Raw genomic sequence first — 22,898 nt, 5'->3', positions numbered from 1 at the left:
TAAAGTCACCACTGGCCTAATAGTGATTAAAGTCACCACTGGTCTAATAGTGATTAAAGTAACCACTGGTCTAATAGTGATTAAAGTCACCACTGGCCTAATAGTGAAATCCCTGAGCGGTTTTCTTCCTCTCCGCCAACTGAGTTAGGAAGGATGACTGTATCTTTGTAGTGACTGGGTGTATTTTTTTATTTTTTTTTATTTTTTATTTCACCTTTATTTAACCAGGTAGGCAAGTTGAGAACACCTTTATTTAACCAGGTAGGCAAGTTGAGAACAAGTTCTCATTTACAATTGCGACCTGGCCAAGATAAAGCAAAGCAGTTCGACAGGTACAACGACACAGAGTTACACATGGAGTAAAACAAACATACAGTCAATAATACAGTATAAACAAGTCTATATACGATGTGAGCAAATGAGGTGAGATAAGGGAGGTAAAGGCAAAAAGGCCATGGTGGCAAAGTAAATACAATATAGCAAGTAAAACACTGGAATGGTAGATTTGCAATGGGAGAATGTGCAAAGTAGAAATAAAAATAATGGGGTGCAAAGGAGCAAAATAAATAAATAAATAAAATACAGTAGGGAAAGAGGTAGTTGTTTGGGCTAAATTATAGGTGGGCTATGTACAGGTGCAGTAATCTGTGAGCTGCTCTGACAGTTGGTGCTTAAAGCTAGTGAGGGAGATAAGTGTTTCCAGTTTCAGAGATTTTTGTAGTTCGTTCCAGTCATTGGCAGCAGAGAACTGGAAGGAGAGGCGGCCAAAGAAAGAATTGGTTTTGGGGGTGACTAGAGAGATATACCTGATTGATTGATATTGATACACCACCCAATGTATATTCAATAACTACACCATGCGCAAAGGGATATTCAATGTCTGCTTTTTCTCCCATCTACCAATGGGTGCCCTTCTTTGTCATGCATTGGAAAACCTCCCTGGTCTTTGTGGTTGAATCTGTGTTTGGAATTCACTGTTTGACTGTGGGACCTTACAGATAATTGTATGTGAGGGGTACAGAGATGAGGTAGTCATTCAAAAATCATGTCAAACACTATTATTGTACACAAAGTGAGTCCACGCAACTGACTATGTGACTTGTTAAGCACATTTTTACTACTGAACCAATGAGTGCTTGTTTCCTTGGAAATGGGTGTGTTTGAATAGACTCACATTAACAGCTTCATATGACTTAGCATGCTAGCTCCATCCTGGTGGGACAGTGGACTATTTCCATGGATAGAGAACAGAAGATTCAACGACAAAAAATGAATTCCAAAGCAAATGAATTTCCATGTGTCCTGTCTGTGCTTAGAGTTGGAAACAGTCAACCCAAACTAAGCTAGCAGTATTATTAAAAGTCTTATGTGAAACATGTTCTCAGAATGTTATTGAATTATCTTCAAATAACCTATAATTTCTGTTAATAGAACATTAATGAAACTACCCAGGAAAACTTTCAGGGAACCATAGTAAAACATTTTCAGTTTTCACTTCAGCTCTCAGAATGTTTAAAAAACAATACGTTTTACCAGTCAGGAAACTGAGGGCTTTGTTCCCAGAACAGGTGAAGTTTTCACTTCAGCTCTCAGAATGTTTAAAAAACAATATGTTTTACCAGTCAGGAAACTGAGGGCTTGTTCCCAGAACCAATGGGAAACCAAAAACCTGCATTCCCACAACCAAATGTGCTAGTTGGGAGGCTTTCAAACAGCACTTCACACAAACAGATTGTATTTTTGGTGCGCATAGAATGGTATCATGAGTGCATTCAACTGTATGTTCTGTTGCTATTTTTCTTCACAATATGACTCAGATAGGCTCATTCTGTTCAGGACAACCCAGGCTACAGCGGATGTCATCCCTGTGGATTAAAAAAAGAGATCATCAACATTGATACGGTAAATTACATTAATTTTTAAATATAGAAATGTGTGTGGTTAGCTTGTATGACATTAAAGTGGTATTTATTATAATCCTTAATGTCGTATCTTTCATAACACATTGACTCCTCTCAATTTAACGCATTTCCCTCACTCAGACAACAACAAATGTGCAAAAGTAGCCCAACTAGAGGGAGGGATGGTGTTATCTTCTTGTCTCTTGTGGTGCTCAAGTTTAACGGCTGTCAGTCAAAACAAATACCAGTGCTGTGAAGTGGAGAACCTGAGCTCTTATGTTATGTATAGCGTGTTACTGTACTTATCAACAACAACAATCTGCCATTTTCATCTCATATATGGGGTGACAGGGGCAAGTGAACTGAGCAGTTGGGCAAATTGAGCCTGCTCGGAAATTTCCCGAGGTGTTTTTTAATTTTTTTTTACTGAAACTACAACTTTAAGGAATTCCAGTAGGCTTAGCCAATTTCTTTCTATTGAACCTTTATTTAACTAGACAAATCAGTTTAAGAACAAATTCTTATTTACAATTACGGCATACCCCTAGCCCTGATAATGCAGTGCCTAAGATCGCTCCGGAGCCCCCAAAAAACAAAAACCGAGCTTTCAGTTTCATTCACAATTTATGGCATTTATGGCAGCCGGGCATGTTGAGCCTGGTCTGCGGTTGTCTCGTTAGGCGGAGGATTATTTTTTAATTGAATGGTTACTGTTCTGGAGTAATAGAATGCTCAGCCTACCACCGGCTGGGTTCTGGCTGGAGGAGGAGCTCACAGCCTGCAATAAATAGCGGATGATTACATTGAAGGGAAAATATTTCGAAGAGTTATCCATCGGTCTGGGAACAGTCTCGAAGGAAATAGAGTCGACTAGAGTCGAATAGAGTGTACTTTACGCCTCACGCTTTCATTCGTCAAATCCTTTTGTGATATTTTGGCTACCCCGTAATTCGATTCCAAATGACTCGGTATGTAAGCAGCTGTTTCATTACTCTGGTCGTTCTGTTCCTTTGGCGGGTCGAAGACATCGCAGACGCTTGCAGATGCCTCCCTCAGCATCCTCAACAGGCTTTTTGCAATGCAGAAATCGGTAAGGCAATTTGGCAACATTTTACTTTTCAGGTGAGAGCTATCAATACGCAACATGAGAACACTTTATGGATTGTCTGTGGTCGTAGGCTTAATGATCATGTCCAAATCATTTATACTATCTACATCTTCTCACAGTTCTTTACGTAGTTAAGTAGGCGACAGTAAGATGGTTTACAGCCAGGACTCTCCAACCCTGTTCCTGGAGAGCTGCCTTCCTGTAGGTTTTCAAGCCAACCCCTAGTTGTAATAAACCTTGTTCTGTTTATCAACCAGTTAATTATTAGAATTAGGTGCGCTAGCTTAGGGTTGGAGGAAACCTACAGGACTGCAGCTCCCCAAGAACAGGATAGAGCCCTGCTACACTATTTTGCTTAAGGTATGAAGTGTGCCTACAAATTAATTATTTGAGATGTATGTGTTTACATAACATTAAGGATACCTGCTCTTTCCATGACATGGACTGGCCAGCTGTAAACTATGATCCCTTATTGATGTCACCTGTTAAATCCTCTTCAATCAGTGTAGATTAAGGAGAGGCAGGTTAAAGAAGCCTTCTACACTGTTCTCTCTCCATATCACCCTTAAACCATCAGTGTGACTGACTAGTATACCGGAATAGATTTCAATAACGTTAGATAAACCATGTCTCCCTCTTCTAGTGATCAGGGCGAAGGTGGTTGGAAAGAGAGCGGTGTCTAACGCCATCAAGTATGACATCGAACAGATCAAGGTATGATTCTCCTTTTTTTTAAGTGGTTCTATAAAATGTATGTTTCTAAATGGTAATGTAATTATTCAGTCGCTCTTCCTACTGGTCCTAGACTATGGTGACATCCCCTATGAGCTCAGCTGCTACTTCGTTAAAGATATCACTACATGCTCTACCAGAGTTGGTTGGCCCTTTAACTAAGACTTCCACTGCCTGACATCATTAGTAAGACATAAGTTAGCCATGCCTGAGACTGGTAACTGGAAGTTCCTTATGGAGTAAGGTAAACTAGCTTTTATTGTGTCTTTTTTGCACCTGATTTGTGGAGCCTTGTTAAAATATTTTACATTTTGGAAGAAAATGCATACAAAGGAAGCTGGTCTCATTTCAGAGTTTCTTATTTTGAGTTCTTTGTTTATTTTATAATTCAGGGCTCATCTGTAAAATAGATCTGGGTTAAATAATGATTGCTTGCACATTACAGATCTGTTGACATTAAAGGGTAAAGACTGACAGTGCCTGAGTGGTGCAGTCAGTGAGGTTCCAAACTATATATGTAGCTGGTTGACAGATCTTCCTTTCTCTCCTTGTGATTGGCTAGATGTTCAAAGGTTGTGACCAGGTTATCCACGCCATCTTCACTTACACCACTTCGTGCAGCGTGACTCTAGAAATCAACAAGGAGTATCTCTTCACAGGTGCGGTTCTCACTACGTTACCCAAGTTCAATAGCCAGCACTGGTTAACCCTATCAGTCCTGAGACCCCAGCAGAGATCAGCTCTTCATTTATCTGCATGTTCAGCCCTGACTTTTTGCCTTAGTGTTTTACCATTTTTCTTTCCAGGACAACCAGGGCTACAAGTAAACCACAAAAGAAGTTGACAAACGGTTACATGCGTTTTATTAATAAATGTTAACATGAGGCAAATACTAGCTAAAAATGAATTTATATGAATGCTGTACATACAGAAATGGTTTGCTCGGTGATAAATGAATATCCAGTTAATCAGTGACAACTGTTAGTTTGTAAACAGCTATGTAAGCGTATTACATTACTAAAGACATTATGTTCTCTGATTTCCTACCTTCTCTGGAGAGGAACCCCGTTACCTTCATGACTCTTGATTAGCTTGTGAGTGTCATAGACTAAAACATGTTCGTGAGTCTCGGCTTTTCATAAATTACTTAACAAAAAGATAATCCAACAATTCCAAAGATTGTACTTTGTTACAGTTCGTATAGTAAGGAAATCGGTCAATAGAAATATATTAATTAGGCCTTTCTCTAGGGATTTCACATGACTGGGAATAAAGATATGCATCTGTTGGTTGCAGATGTACGTTTACAAAAATGTAGGGCCGTCTGTATCTGTTCCAACCATTTTCCCTGTGCAGCGCAACACATCTCCTTCGCTTAGTAGTTTAGACTGTTGAATGTTGTCTCGTTCCTCTTCAATGGCTGTGAAGTTGCTGGATATTGGCAGGAACTGGAACATGTTGATCCAGAGCATCCCGAACATGCTCAATAGTGTCTTGAGTATACAGGGTATGGGAGAACTGGACATTATCAGCTTCCAGGAATTGTGTGAAGATCCTTGCGCCATGGGGCTGTGCATTATCATGCTGTAACATGAGGTGATGGAGGTGGGTGAAAAGTATCGCTGTGCATTGAAATTGCCATTGATAAAATGCAGTGTTCATTGTCCGTAGCATATGTCTGCCCATAGCGTAACCTCACTGCCTCCATGGGGCACTCTGACCATAACGTTTACATCAGCAAATCGCTTGCACACAATGCCATACACGTGGTCTGCCGTTGATCGGTTTGGAGGTACTGCTAAATTCTCTAAAATGGGGGTGGCTTATGGTAGAGAAATTAGCATTCAATTCTCTGGAAACCGCTCTGGTGGACATTCCTGCAGTCAGTATGCCAATTGCACGCTCCCTCTACTTGAGATCTGTGGCGTTGTGACAGAACTGTGCATGTTATTGTCCCCAGCACAAGGTGCACCTGGATAATGATTATTCTGTTTAATCAGTTTCTTGATATGCCACACCTGTCAAGTGGATGGATTATCTTGGTAGAGAAGTGCTCACTAACATGGATGTAAACAAATTTGTTCACAATTTGAGGTAAATAAGCTTTTTGTGTGTTTGGATAATTTCTGCCATCTTTTATTTTGGCTCATGAATCATGGGATCAACACATTACATGTTGCGTTTTTATATTTTTGTTCAGTGTAAATGCATGAGACGGACACAACAATGTGACAAGTTCAAGGGGCTTAGACTTTCTATAGGCACTGTAAATGTATACAACTAATGCATTAGTTAATACGTGTGTGTGTACACTTATGATGATAAATCTGTTCTGGGCTGCATCAGTGTCTTCATGCTCCAGGGTGATGTATCCTAACCATTAGTGGAGCAAATGCTAAACTGAGCCAAGATAGCATCTAGGGGCAACTGTACCCTACACCATGTTTTCCCCACAGTACAATGACTATCTATATGTCTTGTCTGTAGGCAAGCTGAAGACTGGAAGGATGTCTATAACACTGTGTGGCTATAATCCACCCTGGGAGGACTTGAGTGCTGCACAAAAGAACAGCTTGACTCACCGCTACCAAAGCGGCTGTGATTGCAAGGTGTGTGTGTGTGTGCTGGGAATTATAGTAATTACTATACACCAGTTTAGTTAAATAGTTACATGGCACATTTTCTTCAAGGGAGTATACTATTCTGGTCACATTTGCAAATGCTTGAGTATTGGGGTAATGGACAGTCAGTGATCTTGGTCTTATCTCTCTACTCTGACCCACAGATCATCCACTGCACTTCCCTCCCCTGTCCAATCAGCACCTCGGATACATGCCTGTGGACATACTTGGGAACCGACAATGGCCAAAACCTTGCCTGTATCAAGAGGCAAGATGGGTCCTGTGCCTGGTACAAGGGGATAGGACTACCCAAGAAGTAGTTCCTGGATATTGGAGACTCCTAAACTCTACAGGCCATCCACTCACTGCTCAGTGACTAAAGATGCCTGCAATTAATACATGAGTAAACACACCTACAAATGCAAGTTGTTGTGATTTTTAAATTGTTTACTGGTCACTTCTACAAGTGCAATTTAAAATAAATATATATATATATATATATATATATATATATATATATATTTATTTTAAATTGCACTTGTAGAAGTGACCAGTAAACAATTTAAAAATCACAACAACTTGCATTTGTAGGTGTGTTTACTCATGTATTAATATATAGCACTCAAGCTAATTTCTTATGTCATTCATTTGTCGCTTGTTTTTAAACTGGAACCAAAGGTGTTATTGAAACCCCAAATCGTTTTCGATATGCTTGTCTGTAAATGGAACAGTGTTCCTGAAATACCATAAAGCCTGGGACACATTGAACAGGGTGTAATGTATACATTTCAGATGGTATGTTCTATACATGAATAACAGTGTCTTCTGACATGAAAGGAATCATGTCGGTTTGAATGGAATCTCTAACATTAAACATTTGTCTACTGAATGTGGCCCTTCAGCAGTTTGGGGTCTAAACCAAGGCTTCAGCATTGTAATGTCATTGACCAAATAAAGCCACTTAGCTTCTTTCTTCCTTGCTTTATAAGTCAGCTAATGTTGTCCTTCAGTGGAAAATGTTCTGTACATTTCAATAATTTAGCAGACGCAGTTATTTAGAGCCACTTAAAAAAAAAATATCACCTTACTGGACCCAAGTGGGAATAAAACCCACAACCCTGGTGTTGCCAGAACCCTGCTCTACCAACTGAGCCACGTGTCCAACCCTATTGACAAAACCCTTTGATTTATTGGCAATGGAGATGGTAAACTCGGCTGCTGTGGTCCACAGTGAAGGGTAGTGGTTTTTGTCATGACTCTTGTTCTGGAGGCCACACTGCATATGGGCACAGTCATAAAATCTGAATTTAAACAACTTAAACTCAACTTCTAATACATATGAATATTTAATGTATAACCAGTTATTTTTTGGGGTTCCTAAAATGTTTAACAAAAACCTTAAACTAAAATGGCTATAAGTATCAACCCACTTTGTTTAGGTAAGCCTAAATTAGTTAAGGAATAAAATGTGCCTTAAATCACAAGTTACATGGACTGAAATAATGGGGGTTGACATGATTTTTGAATGACTACCCATTTGTCTGTCCCCCATGAATCTGTAAGGTCCCTCAAAGACCAGGGAACTTATTGAAAGCCTTCTAAAGGGCTACTTGGTAGATGGTTAACAAATCAGACTTCTCTTTAAACATGGTAAAGTTAATAATTAGGTATGAAACCACCCAGACATTATGCGTACCCACCATGGTATTGGGCAGCTGCTGACATTTCATAACTTATCTGGTTTAGAAATTAAACTGGTCATCTAATTGCAGAGAACATATACATTTTGGCCAGCTTTTTTTGTTAAGATTGTATTACAAGGTATGCTATATGTGTAAGATATGCCATGTTAGTATATGCAGCTGTAGGTTTTAAACCCCATTCTAGGCTGTTACATTTCTGTAAAGAGTTTGTCTATCGGGAGTGAGTTTCCGTTAAAATGATACCAGCGCTCTGCTTTAGACGTTCCATGCCCGACCCACACAACCTGTGATTTCCTTGAATCTGATTGGACAGAGGTGCCACCACAGGTCCCATAGTGGCGGGGCAATTATTTTTATCCTGATTGTAACAAAGTTCAGGTTTGCCCCCCCCAACATTTTTTTAATTGTAATTTACACCAGATATGTGTTTTTAGAAGGTCAGTTGTATTAGTATGCTTGTCCCTGGAGCAAATTGGAGGCAAGTGCCATGTACAAGGGCACACAGACTGCTCAGTTATTCCAACCAGCAATATTTTGGTTACTGGCCACACTAACCACTAGGCCAGTGTTCCCAACAGTACACATTTGTTGTAGGCTGTCAGGAAGTCCTGGATCCAGTTGCAGAGGGAGGTGTTTAGTCCCAGGGTCAGCTTAGTGATGAGCTTTGTGGGCACTATGGTGTTGAACACGGAGCTGTAGTCAATGAGCAGCATTCTCACATGTGTTCCTTTTGTCCAGGTGGAAAAGGACAGTGTGGAGTGCGATTGCGTCATCTGTGGATCTGTTGGGGCGGTATGCGAAATGGAGTGGGTCTAGTGTAACCGGAATGATGCTGTTGATGTTAGCCATGACCAGCCTTTCAAATCACTTCATGGCTACTGATGTGAGTGCTACAGGGCGGTAATCATTTTGGCAGGTTACCTTCGCTTCCTTGGGCACAGGGATTTTGGTGGTCTGCTTGAAAGATGTAGGTATTACAGACTCAGTCAGGGAGAGATTGAAAATGTCAGTGAAGACACTTGCCAGTTGGTCAGCGCATGCTTTGAGTACACGTCCTGGTAATCCGTCTGGCCCCGCGGCTTTGTGAATGTTGACCTGTTTAAAGGTCTTGCTCACATCGGCTACCGAGAGCGTTATCACACAGTCGTCTGGAACAGCTGGTGCTCTCATGCATGCTTCGGGGTTGCTTGCATCGAAGCGAGCGTAAAAGGCATTTAGCTAGTCTGGTATAATTTCATAGAAGTGTCCGGATTAGTGTCCCGCTCCTTGAAAGTGGCAGCTCTAGCCTTTAGCTCGATGCGGATGTTGCCTGTAGTCCATGGCTTCTGGTTGGGATATGTACTTACTGTCACTGTGGGGACGACGTCATCGATGCACTTATTGATGAAGCTGATGACTGAGGTGGTATACTCCTCAATGCCATTGGATGAATCCCTCATGAACCATGTCTATTATTCCTCCACTAGATGGGGTCATTCCTTCAATCATATTCAGTTGTAAATGCTACTTGTGGAGACTGAATTGGGTTAAACGGTATGAGTTCCTCTTTGGTCAAACTACTCTCTGACCTCTCTGAGACTTTACTCACTTTTTCGGGCAAGTGACCATAATCTTTTAGCAACCAATAAATACTGCTGACTTGGCCGATGGGGAAAGTGTATTTTAGACCTGAAAGTAAATCTCTGGATAGGATATGACATAGTGATTAATCAGTTTTAAAACTCCTGGCCCTATAGGGAGGATGAAAACTCTGTCAAACTGCAGCAACATTCAAATCAAAGTTTGTTTGGTTGTGTACATCGATGTGCAGCAAAATGCTTGTGTTTTCTAGCTCCAAAAGTGAAGTAATATCTATAAATTAAAAAACAACACACAAATAATCTAAAAAGTAAAACAATGAATAATTATCAGAACGAGCAATACCAGAGTCTGAAATATAGACAGTCTGGACAGTAAATGCATAGAAAAGGTGAGGAGAGCAGTAGCTATAGTAAAACCTTGTACTTGTTCATATGAATTATATTTTAAAAGGGGGTTCCGTTACACAGACAACTGTGATTAGACAATAGAACTAACAGGACTGAGCTTGCTTTAGGCAGGGTTGCATCATGTAGGCCCATGGATGGAAACAGCCAATGCCCCAAATCCTTAAATTCCATCCCTGTGTAGGCCTATATACATTTGTAATTAAGTGACAGGCTAGACTGTGTTAATGGACCTATGTCATCACTATTTGAATTTTGGATTAAAGAAGTTGATCACATTCACATTTTCTCATTAGACAAATACATTGTCTTAGGCTATAAATACATAACTTTCCCACTTTGTTTCCCCTGGCCAGATGCTTCTACACCTGCATTCCTTGCTGTTTGGGTTTTCAGGTTGGGTTTCTGTACAGCACTTTGTGACATCAGCTGATGTAAGAAGGGCTTTATAAATACATTTCATTGATTGATTGATTGATGGGACAAGGCGTATAGAGGCTTACAGTTGATCAGACTGATACTGCAGGTCAGATCACTAACGTTTAGGTGTAGGCTGCTACAACATTGCTGTAAAGAGTTTTTGCTTGTGTCTTTCGGGAGTGAGTTATTTTCTGTTTGCTAAAATAATACCTTATGAAAGTGGAATGCACACTCTGCTTTCTATAGACTTGTGCCATGCCTGACCTGCGATTTCTGGGAATCTGATTGGACACAGAGGTGGCAGTGGCCATTTTGTCTCCTGATGGTAACCAGGTAACATTTTGGAACCTAGTTGCAGCAGGGGCCTTAACTCCTTAATCTTGTGAAAATTGGCCTGTATGGATTGAGAAACATTTTTATTTTTCCAACAGAACTATTAAAAGGATATGCAAGACATGGTAGCAATTGGAAAGGAACACCAAAGGTGAGGACAAAACAGTTCACCTGACACAAGACTGAATCCAAACATTACACTGTTGAATTTATGTGCATTTGACTGCACTATTCACAGCATTTGTCAATAACGAAATCTGAAAATACTCTGTAAACATTCAGTAGCATAAATAAGAATATTCATTCACATTTTGGATTAGGTGCAAGAAAAGAAAGAATGATTACAAGGGTTTGAGTGAGAGGTCCCACTGGTGTCTCCAAGTGGCAACACAACTCTCCAAACTCTAGACCGTTCCTAAATCATTTCAATGCTCTATTATGACTCAAGAAAAGAGCCTTAAACTATAAGGCGCTTTTTTGAGCACTCCTAGCTTTGCCATTGAGGAACTGAATCAAGCACACTTGTAGTTTCCAATCCAAAAACATTCCATTATAAATCGCAATCTGGGTTAGGTATGTGTGCATCATTTGAAAGGTATTCTATTGCCAACAAGGCAGTGTTAGCCCAGCTAGCACATAACATTCTGAGAACCATTTCTTTCTTAGAGTTATAAATATTAAAATATTGATAATTTATTTGACAGACATGCATGCAGATAGAAAGATGTATCTGACGTCTGGACAAAAATAGTACGGCATGTCATACTATTTCTGGCCAGACAGCATCAGATACATGGGTCACATATAGTAAGACAGAGTGGCGCTGTTTTGCTCGCACAGATGTTTTCAATTTCAATTAAATTCAATTCAAGGGCTTTATTGGCATGGGAAACATGTGTTCACATTGCCAAAGCAAGTGATGTAGACAACATACAAAGTGAATATATAAAGTGAAAAACAACAAAAATTAACAGTAAACATTACACATAGAGGTTTCAAAACAGTAAAGACATTACAAATGTCATATTATATATATATATATATATATATATATATATATATATATATATATATATATATATATATATATATATATATATATATATATATATATATATACAGTGTTTTAGCAATGTACAAATGGTTAAAAGACACAAGATAAAATAAATGGTATGACATTTTCAGCAGAGAGGAAGAGTCGAAGCGAGAGGACACACTCTCACAAAAAGATCTGTGCAGAATGAGCCCAGTGCGTTTCTATGGGCATTAAATGCAGAACTAAGCTTGTCGCCTGCCTTTGCAACGACTCCTATTGTTAGGGCGGAGACATGAGCATCTCGTCATTATAACAGATATCTAGTTTCAGTACAGTTGCGAATTGGGAAGGAACGTTGGTGGGTGCACAGTGCACTGTTCGGATGCTGGGTTCCCCTAAATGAAATGTATTATTTGCCAAAATTATATAATTGCTCCTGTCTAAATAAAATAATTGAAAATACTTCACCAGAGACTATGACGTAACCATAGAGTATCATTAGCTTATTTATTTTTTAAAGAAGCTCTGTATTGTTTCAAATTACAAATGTGTAGGCCAGGCCTATTTTATTGGGAAGCCCGAAATTGTGTTAGCACGCGTGGCAATAGAAATACTTGATTATTGAGTTGTGACTGTCAGTAAAAAGCAACTAAAATATGTGTGAAGATAACGTGTTTTGAGTATAATTTAAAATATTGAGATGGAGAAGGGGAGGGGTGTGGCGGGGAGGGGTGTGTGGCGAGGATATGGCGCGTTTCAGTCCAGAATGCATGCACTCAGTTCTCTAGAATGTGCTCAGCTCTCCCAACAATTATTTCACATTCATTGTTTCATTGTGTAAATTGTTTGCCCTTTGTTAATTTTCATAAATTACCCATTACATATGTACCAGTAGGCCTAGTAATTGTACTGTTAATACCCATCGTTTGGTTACATAGATTTATGTTAATGCAGGTATTAATTACATTCATTTACCGTTCTCACTTTCCGAGTGGAAACATTATTTGCAGAGTTCAACCTGCTACACTTTATTTCATAACCATCATTTACGAGTTTTGTCATTTTCCCATTTACCTTTGTTTGGAGTGCCCGATGTGTGCAATGAGCATGTGTCTGGTTTCTCTCTCCTGATAATGCCGAGTGAGCGCGCACCTGAGCGTGCATAAAGTAAGCCGAACTGACCTGCTGTGGGCAAATGTAGGAAAGTGCCCATTAGGGGATTTCGGATTTCTGATTGTCTTAACTCATCACGTCCACCACTAATAAGCTGAGCTTCTCAGTATTTGATTCTTCACCTCACACAGTAGACCTGAGTCAATGAAGTCTGCTTTATTTTAAAACATCCATTACAAATAATATTAGCTCCGCACAATATTTGAAAAATCTTTCCAACACCCGACAATCACCAAGCCTCGATGTGAAAATATCATGATCTGATGATCCAGCCATGGATGATCCCATATATCCAGTGCAAACGAAATGTAAAAACATCCGAGCTCACTGGTTCGGGATACTCTGAAGGCTCAGAATAAGCCTACTCTAGTTGATACAATGTTGCAAGTTCACTAGCAACAGCTTCAGCCCAAACCCAGTTGATTGATTTGGTAGCCTACAATGTTGCACTTCACCAGCGATGGCTCAAGTCAAGACAGATAGAAAGGGGGGCAGAGAGGCAGAGAAGATAGATTAATGTGATTGAAAGAACCTGCATTTTCATCAGGATATTTTCTTCTGTTTTTATTTGTTGGGTTTAGGACTATGTATTTGACTTAGTTGAAGATGGAAGTTACTGTATAGGCCTAATTTAGCATTGGCCTAAAGGCTATCTCTGAGTTCCATGCGTTAATTTATTTAGCCACCAATGAATGGATCACGGTGTATCAATGTGTCCATATGGCAGGGGCTAGTACTCTTGCATTAGGTGAATTTTAATTCAGATTTTTATGATTAACCAAGTAAAAAACATTTAGAAAAACAAAAAGGTTATTATTTAAATGAAACTGTTCCATGAAATGCTTTTATGAAAATAATCAACTGGTCGGCAGATCGGTAGTAATAGTAGGATAAGCTTCCCCAAAATTGAAACTCACGAGCGGCCTATGGTCTTTACTCTTACACCCATTAAAAATGCGTGCCTGCATATAGAAATCTTTCCAACTGATTCCTTCTAGCGCTGTCCCTGCCACAAGAATTTCAGTACTTCCGCATAACGTTTCCTACGGGTTTGTTCATGGTTCTATGTAAAGTAATGTTCTCAAATTTTCCAGGGAACATTAAGAAACAACGTTCTTCTGTGGGAATTGCAGTACTTCAACATAACATTTTCGACAGGTATCCTTGTGGTTCTTTATAAAGTCATGTTCTCAGCACATTAAGAAAACATTCTATTAAAACCACAAGATAACATTGGAAACGCTCAAAGAACGTTCTAAGAATGTTATTTAAAAACATATACATTCTGTTCTCAGCGTCAACAAAACTTCATCTATCCTGTGTGTGTCTTCAGGTGTGTTGCCCGTACCACACCTGATCTTAATGAGTGTTCTTTTCCTTTGAAATGGGGTCTGTTTGAACGGACTAAAATGAACGTATGAGTTAAAGATACATGGCATGCTAGCTCCATCCTGGTGGTGCAGTGGACTAATTCCATGGATAGAGAACAGAGCATGTTGTTTTTTTTTTTTTTTTTTTTTTTTTTTTTTTTTTTTTTTTTTATACCTTTATTTAACCAGGCAAGTCAGTTAAGAACAAATTCTTATTTTCAATGACGGCCTGGGAACAGTGGGTTAACTGCCTGTTCAGGGGCAGAACGACAGATTTGTACCATGTCAGCTCGGGGGTTTGAACTCGCAACCTTCCGGTTACTAGTCCAACGCTCTAACCACTAGGCTACCTACCCTGCCGCCCCGAGCGGAGCTGGAGCGGAGTTAGAGCGTTCTTAAATCTGACTGAAGCGCAGAGCAAGTTGCCCAAAGGCTGGAGCATCGGTCTTCTCGACCGCCTCCAATATTGCTCCATTACCACTCCAGTAACGCTCACTTCACCAGCTCAGGGCATGCCCGGCCCAGCATGCATTTGTAGGCTACTTGTGTGCTGCTTTAGCCCCTTGCTTTAGCTACTGTCATGGAGTTCACTTAATATTTTCATAAAGACACTGATAAAACACACAGGTGTGAAATCAAGGTGACTTACAAAGATGAGGACCAAGAGAAAGAGAGGGAGTGCAGTGATGTAGTGTCCACAACTAAAGAAGAGAGGGAGTGCAGTGATGTAGTGTCCACAACTAAAGAAGTGAGGGAGTGTGGTGATGTAGTGTCCACAACTAAAGAAGAGAGGGAGTGTGGTGATGTAGTGTCCACAACTAAAGAATCATTGTGAAATCCGAAAAGACATCCCGAAAGCATGATGGTGTACTATGTGCACATTCTAACAGAAAGGAATGCGGTGGGTAGCTAGCTAAGTGTGTCATTATAGCAAAAATATTTATAAACTAAAAATAAGATCTCTTAAAAATGTATTTCATTTTTGTTCTATTATCTTTACTATAGGCTATAACTGATTTTGGCCCAATAAACCTGACATGTTACCTCTTTCAATGAGCTTTCCATTTTGATATGGTTATTTTACCATAAAATCTTTAGGCCAACCTATAAAATAAAAACTTAAAAAATCTGCATCCCTGCCCAGCCTGGCAAGAGTGGCCCAAAAGGTGTTTAGCATCCTCATTGGCTCTGCAATGTCTGAGAGGGTATTCTCCACTGTTGGCCTGCTCTACCGGCACCATCACATGAGCCTGAAGCCACAGACTCTGGCCAAACTCGTGTTTCTAAAAGTTAATTCAAAGGCACTGTATACTGAGCCTAATAAGGCATTTTTTGTTTCATTTGTATTTAATTATAATAATACCTGTCTGGCTCCTGAAATATTTAATTGTTTTTGCGCTGTTTAATACTGCATGTGGCCTATTTGAAATGATGAACGCTTCTTACAGTCACCTTTTCATGTTGTTTATTAGAATACTTTTCATTCCAATCATATGGTTTGGTTTTGATACGTCAAAACCAAATGGTAGGTCCAGGTAGTCACTAAAACTAGATGTGTTTTTGTGATTTTAATGAATGGAGCGAATTTAGAATTGAGGAGTGTTTTTTGGCACTCAATTCCACTCACATGCTCGGATAGAGAACAGAAGATGCCACATTGAAAAATACATGTGTTTGTATGATTAATGCCTAAGCAAATTAATTTCCATGTGTCCTTTCTGTGTTTGGTTCAACAGTTAACCCAAACTAAGCTAGCAGTGATTTTAAAAATCGTATGGAAACATGTTCTCAGAATGTTCATTAATTACTTTCGAATAACCTCAAATTTGCTTTCTCAGAACTTTAATAAAATCTTCCACGGCAAATGTTTTCAGAACCTCCCTGCAACCTAAAAAAATTTAATTCCCAGAACAGGTGAAGTGTTCACTACCATTCTCAGACCGTAAAAAAAAGATAACGGTCAGGAAAGTATGGTTTCGTTTCCAGAACCAATGGAAAACCAAAAACGTACATTCCCACAACTTCCAAGGAACCAAATGTCCTAGCTGGGAAGCTTTCAAAGGGCACTTCAGACAAACAGAACGCAATTTTGGTGCACACAGAATGGAGTCTTGAGTACATTCAAGTGCGTGTTCCATGGCAAATCTTCTGTTCAGGACAACCCAGGGCATAATGCATGTCACACTAGTAACTGTGGATTAAACATAGAGCTCATGAACTTTGGCACTGTAAATGACATGAGTTTTCAAATATGGAAATGTGAAGTGCACATTCGGATTCAAGGTGTGTGGTTTGCTTGTATGACATCAAAGCAATATTTATTATGATCTTAAGGTCTCATCTTTCAGAACACATTGACTCCTCTCGATTTGAAGCATTTCCCTCACTCATACAATAACAAATGTGCAAAAGTAGCCCAATAGCGGGGTATGGGGCATCTTCTTGTTGTGCACGGTGCTCAGGAGCATGCTAGTTTTCTGTTCTTCCTGATAATGAATTGCACCCACCTGGTGTCCCTGGTCAAAACCAGTCCCTGATTAAAGGGGAACAATTAAAAAAATGCAGTGGCGCTGGATTCACGTCGAGGTCCAGAGTTGAGTTTGAGGGGTTTAGGGCAAGTGAACTGAACTGAGCAGTAGGGCAAGTTGAGCCTGCTTTAAAGTTGCCCCAGGTGTTTAAGAAAAGGAATTCAAACAGGCATATCCTAAAATGGATATTTCTGGTTCATCACCATTGTTTAGGCGAAAGACAGATAATTTATGGCAACCGGGCAAATTGAGCCTGCTCTGAGGTTGTCCCTTTAAAGAGGGCATTTTTTTCCAATGGAGTTACTTTGGTTCTGGATTAATAGACTTCTCAGCCTACCACTGGCTTGGTTCTGACTGTGGGAGGAGCTCACAGCCTGCAATAAAACGGGCTGATTACATCGAATGAAAACAGAGTTCTAGGTGTTAGTCTGTCTGGGAATATCTTTGCATGTTCTAGTGTAGTTTACAATACAACAGTTCTTTAGCTCCACGAGTAAACATTTTATCTTACGCTATAGAGATATTTTCCAAGATGACTTGGTCTGTAAGCAGTTGTTTCATCACTCTGGTCGTTTTGTTCCTTTGGCGGATCGAAGACATTGCAGAAGCTTGCAAATGCGCTCCTGTGCATCTTCAACAGGCTTTTTGCAACGCAGACGTCGGTAAGGCAATTTTGGCAATATTTCTGACATCTCAGGTTCTCAACTCCGGTCCTCGAGTTACTCAAACGGTACACATTTTTATTGTAGCCCTGGACAAGAACACATGATTCAACAATCATCAGGCCCTCAATGAGTTGAATCAAGTGTTTTTGTCTGGGGATATAACAAAGTTCTGTTTGGTATACTCGAACGCTGGAGTTGGCGAACACTGGGCTACTACACTATCAATGCGCAACATGCAAACGTTAAATTCTGTGGTTATAATAATTACCATGACATGATCATTGTATTTACATAAGTAGGCAACAGTAAGATGGGCTACAGCCAAGGCTCTCCAACCCTCTTCCTGGAGAGCTGCCATCCTGTAGGTTTTTGATCCCACCCTAATTTGCACACCTGATTCTAGTAATTAGCCGGTTGATGAACGGAATCAGGTTCGTTACAACTGGGTTTGGATTGAGAACCTGCAGGAGGGTAGCTCTCGAGGAACAGGGTTTGAGAGCCCTGGCTGTAGCACTGGCTGTGACTCCTTCTACACCAAGTGTTATATTTGCCTCTAGGCCTACACATTATGCCTACAGTTGAATGCTAAATTATATACACCAAACAAGTTAATACTCTTTTTACATTTAACCCAAGGCACTCAGTTGTAGTGTAGACTTATTTATATCGAATAGTGGTAGGCTACAGATGCCGTGACTTAATTTGAGCCAGTTTCTCACCGGGAACTTAGTCCTGCAGCAATGTGTATTGTTATGTGGCGTAATATATATTTTTCATTTGTGCAAAGCAAGTCTGGCATTTAAGTGAACTTTTTAGGTGGCTTTTTAAACCTTGAATAAATAAGTTTGCAGTTTATGCAATGGGATTAAATTAAGATTTGGCCACTGTATATCACTTACCTTGGACAGTTAATTTCTTTCATGTGCTCCTTAAAAGGAATGTTTTCAACCTGAATTGTACTTGAATCTTGAGTTAAGGGAACACATGCTCTGCACAGCTGTGGTGCCATCTTGAGGTCTGAAACATCTGCCAAATGTGGCTTTTGTAGTGTAACGTCTCTTAACTGGTACAGCTGTTAGTAAAAACCTTTTCTACTGTAGTTTCATTAGATCAGGATGTCTGCAGAAAAACTTTAATGCCAGTGATAAAAGCAACACGTACATCTGTGGTGTACTGGTCCTAATGATAGACAGCTGTGGTGTACTGGTCCTAATGATAGACAGCTGTGGTGTACTGGTCCTAATGATAGTCAGCTGTGGTGTACTGGTCCTAATGATAGACAGCTGTGGTGTACTGGTCCTAATGATAGACAGCTGTGGTGTACTGGTCCTAATGATAGACAGCTACGGAATAGAGGGAACTTAACCTTACAGGAGTAGTTCATCTGTTTGGCAAGGATGAATCGTTTGAATATCTTCTGAATCAGACTGAAGTGAAGAGGTTGTCGCTGTCAGCACCTTCTACCCAGACAGGTGGGCGGAGGAGGAGCTTGTGTCATAAGGTCTGTGCCTCAGTCTTCCTACCAGCACCTGGTTGGCACCTGAACATCTGCAGACCAGGCGGGGTTTAGTTACACTAGGCGTGTTGAATTAAAGGCAGACGACTAGAGCTAGGAATCTAGGACCTGGAGGGATAATGGACTTGTCTGTTGAGCCCAAACAGGGTGAACTTATGCACAACGTTTTTAAGACTGTAATATCTTGTCTGTGACGTGTTCTGTTGTCTTAGATCTCATAACGCCCTTAAACCATCAGTGTCTAACTGACCATTGAAAGGAAAATGGGGCTTGTCAGTTAAACCACGTTTCTCTCTTCCAGTGATCAGGGCAAAGGTGGTTGGTGTGGAAGTTGTGTCTGGTAACACCAAGTATGACATCCAACAGATCAAGGTATGATTAGCCTTTTTATTAAGTGGTTGTTCCTTCCTGCACTGACACATTGAAGCCCCCTGAACCCCAGTCTGACAGATGGCCCCAGTTCTCTCCTTTCCCCTTCAGTGTTTGCAGATCTGGGTTGGCATAAACAGTGCAGTTGTGGAGCTTCCACCATATAAAAAGGAGCTTCAGTTGCTGGAAAGCACATTATTCATTTGCTGTTCCTACCAGTCCTAGACTATGGTGACATCATGCACTGCACTTTATTACTGGTGATGGGGGGGGGGGGGGGGGTTTGGTACTCATCCCTGCATTCTCTACCAGGAAGTTGGCTGGCTCTTTGTTACTTTAGTTGATAAATTGCCAGATGTTCTTTTATAAAGCCCTTTTACTAACTCACTGTACCTAACATTATTACAGACCTTTAGACATTATAGTTAGTCTCTCAGATCAGGGATGTTTAACTCTGGGTATTCCATTGGGCTCTCCTGAGTTGGATGAATCTGCTTGAAATATTTTTGGGGAACGATCTTAAATGTTCTAAATGTGACTTGTAGTTGCCTTTAGGGCGACTCAGAATTGTTTTGGACTCTTCTGCTTACATTTTGTGTTTCTCGAGTTTTGGCTTCTGTAAAAAAAATACCTTGGTCTCTGTATGACACCCTGATAAAAATGAAGGGTAGATTAAGCAATATTTTTTGATCTGCAAACATCCGGATGGGGTACAGGGGGGAATTAGGAAAGACTTAGTGCCTGAGAGCTGTAGTCATTAAGGTTAAACTGTATATTTAGATGTTTGACAGATCCTCTGTTCTCCTTGTGATTGGCTAGATGTTCAAAGGTCCTGATCGGGTTATCCACGCCATCTTCACTTCATCCTCCTCAGCCTCGTGTGGCGTGACCCTGGAAATCAACAAGGAGTATCTCTTCACAGGTGTGGTTCTCACTGTTACCCAAGTTCATTGTTATCACTGGTTAACCTGCTCAGCCTATGCTTGCAGCATCATGGCCTATTCTGAACTATTGACTTCATCTTGTACAAGTCAAGTGCTTCAGAAAAAATACTTTTTTAATTTAAAGTTTATTTAACTAGGCAAGTCAGTTAAACATTCTTGTTTGCAATGACGGCCAAACCCTGACGCCGCTGGGCCACTTGTGTGCCGCCCTATGGGTCTCCCAATCACGGCCAGATGTGATACAGTCTGGCTCTTCCAGTTACACTTTATAATACCTAATGTTAAGAATTTAAATGTTTAATGCTTATAAATGTTTACAACTAATGCATCACTTATTTATTATGCTAAATTCTAGTGTTCCAGGCTGCATCAATATGTCTTCCTGCTCCAGGGTAAAGTTACCCCCAGGGACAGATCTAGGATCTGTTTCACCCTCCCCAATTCTAATCTTAACCATTTGTGGGGGAAAGAAGGGGAAACTTATCCAATATCAGCATCTGGGGGTTAACTTTTACCCCACAGGTTGTTGACTCACTGTCTTCTGTCTTCAGGCAGCCTAAATACTGATGGGAGGATGCATATAGTCACGTGTGACTTTATTCAGTACTGGGACGACTTGAATGGCACACAAAAGAAGAGCTTGACTCAACGCTACCGAACCGGCTGTGCTTGCACGGTGTGTGACAGGAATTATAGTAAAATTACTTTACACCACTTGTTCAATTTTTACTTTGTCACATTGGCTAAACACAAGAGCTATAGTATTGGGGTAATGATCAGTTGGTGATCTGGGTCTTTCTCTCTCCCTGCTCTGAGCTACAGATCATCCGCTGCTCTTCCCTCCCCTGTCCCGTCAGCGCCCCAGATGAGTGCCTTTGGACAGACTGGTTGTTGAACGATGGCCAAAGCGGACCCCAGGCCAAGTACTCTGCCTGTCTCATGAATTTTGATGGGTCCTGTGCCTGGTACAGGGGGATGGCTCCATCCAAGAAGTAGTTCCTGGATATTGACTACTCCATAGTAACTCCACAGGCCTTCCACTCACTGCTCAGTGGCTAAATATGCCTGCAATTTAAAAACTGGTCACTTGTGCAATAAAAATAAACTACTCCTCAAATATAGTGCTCCAAGTATTAATTTGTGTCATTCATCAGTTTAAGCTGGAACCAAAGGTGTTATTGAAACTCAAGTGTCTGTTTCTGACTAGAGAATTCTTCCTGAAATACCATCCTAAAGCCTGGGTTGTGTTCAGCTGGACACAATATTGTAGAATTAATGTTTTTTACATGGTCTTCCTTGACAAAGAAATGCAGGTGTGGTTCCCTTCTGCACGTTGAATGCATTTGAATGAAATTGCTGAGAACACTCACACTTGCTGACAAAGATTGAGTTTTCAGAACCTTGAGTCTTAAGTTGTCACTAAGTTCTAAAATGTTTCAATATTTTCTCGGACTCACTACCCCCCTGGGCAATGTATTCAACACTTGTTGCATCAAAGTGAAACTAATTTTGGATTTGAGTAGTTCAATCCTTTATTTGATATCTAGACATTGAACTGACATCTGTGCTGAGTGGGTAGACTATGGATAACCATTCAGAATATTTTTCTAAGCTATGTAATGTATTTAACTAGGTGCGCCAGTAAGAACAAATACTTAATTGCAATGACGGTGTAACCTGGACAATGCTGGGCCATCAAACCGGGGTCTGTAGTGACGCCTCTAGCACAGATGTAGTGCCTTTAGACCGCTGCGCCACCCGGGAGCCCCCAATGCATGCATATTCACCTCCTTTTCAGCACCAATTGGTAATATGCAAATACTCGTATATTTAAAATTTCTAATAGGAAACTGGTTTAGACTATTGGTGAAATAAAAATACTGTTCCGGATTGACTGACCATGTCTAAAAGTAATGGACTATCGTTTCTCTAATTTGAGCTGTTCTTGCAATATTTTTTCTGTATACCACCCCTACCTTGTCACAACTGATTGGCTCAAACACATTGAGAAGTTCCACAAATTAATTTGAGGCACACCTGTTAATTGAAATATATCATGAAGCTGGTTGAGAGAATGCAAAGCTGTCATCAAGGCAAAGGGTGGCTACTTTGAAGAATCTCAAATCTATTTGTTTAATGCTACTTTTTTTGGTTACATGATTCCATATTTGCTATTTCATAGTTTGTCTTCTGAAATATTCTACAATGTAGAAAATAGTAAAAATAAAGAAACCCTGGAATTAGTAAGTGTTGACTGGTACCGTACATCTGTCCAATTGAAAGATAGCCAGCTATATGTTAAGTCAAAATTGTCCAAACCGAAACTCTCACAACTGCAACAATTGACACCATAAAGATAGTAGATATGCTGACTATACCCAACATTAGGAACACCTTCCTAATTTTGATTTCCACCCCCCTTTTTTGCCCTCAGAACAGCCTAAATTCATGTGGGCATGGACTCTACTAGGCGTCAAAAGCGTTCCACAGGGAT

At 40.3% G+C, this 22,898-nt stretch overlaps 2 protein-coding genes across 2 annotated transcripts; both read left to right on the top strand.

Moving 5' to 3' along the window:
* Positions 1-2,827: 2,827 nt before the first annotated feature.
* On the top strand, positions 2,828-6,787 carry LOC118938346 (metalloproteinase inhibitor 2-like). The gene is made up of 5 exons (XM_036941835.1): positions 2,828-2,991; positions 3,653-3,723; positions 4,304-4,400; positions 6,229-6,350; positions 6,527-6,787. Exons 1-5 carry the CDS (start codon positions 2,862-2,864, stop codon positions 6,680-6,682), a joined length of 576 nt encoding a protein of 191 aa, XP_036797730.1. The 5' UTR covers positions 2,828-2,861; the 3' UTR covers positions 6,683-6,787.
* A 10,469-nt stretch (positions 6,788-17,256) lies between these two features.
* On the top strand, positions 17,257-21,525 carry LOC118936370 (metalloproteinase inhibitor 2-like). The gene is made up of 5 exons (XM_036941834.1): positions 17,257-17,572; positions 19,393-19,463; positions 20,280-20,382; positions 20,956-21,080; positions 21,227-21,525. The coding sequence occupies exons 1-5, from the start codon at positions 17,443-17,445 to the stop codon at positions 21,398-21,400; spliced, it is 603 nt and encodes a 200-aa protein (XP_036797729.1). The 5' UTR covers positions 17,257-17,442; the 3' UTR covers positions 21,401-21,525.
* Positions 21,526-22,898: the final 1,373 nt, after the last annotated feature.

This window comes from Oncorhynchus mykiss, chromosome 13 (assembly GCF_013265735.2).
Source record: "Oncorhynchus mykiss isolate Arlee chromosome 13, USDA_OmykA_1.1, whole genome shotgun sequence".
Lineage (NCBI taxonomy): Eukaryota > Metazoa > Chordata > Actinopteri > Salmoniformes > Salmonidae > Oncorhynchus > Oncorhynchus mykiss.
Note: the sequence above shows the minus strand (reverse complement) of the source record. Positions and strands in the feature narration are given on the sequence as shown.

Bases quoted from the DNA above. Each gene is read 5' to 3' on its own strand.
- LOC118938346 (XM_036941835.1), top strand. From the start codon at position 2,862: ATGACTCGGTATGTAAGCAGCTGTTTCATTACTCTGGTCGTTCTGTTC. The intron at 3,724-4,303 runs GTATGATTCTCC...GTGATTGGCTAG, and splicing joins ATGACATCGAACAGATCAAG to ATGTTCAAAGGTTGTGACCA. The intron at 6,351-6,526 runs GTGTGTGTGTGT...TCTGACCCACAG, and splicing joins AAAGCGGCTGTGATTGCAAG to ATCATCCACTGCACTTCCCT.
- LOC118936370 (XM_036941834.1), top strand. From the start codon at position 17,443: ATGACTTGGTCTGTAAGCAGTTGTTTCATCACTCTGGTCGTTTTGTTC. The intron at 17,573-19,392 runs GTAAGGCAATTT...TCTCTCTTCCAG, and splicing joins TTTTTGCAACGCAGACGTCG to TGATCAGGGCAAAGGTGGTT. The intron at 21,081-21,226 runs GTGTGTGACAGG...TCTGAGCTACAG, and splicing joins GAACCGGCTGTGCTTGCACG to ATCATCCGCTGCTCTTCCCT.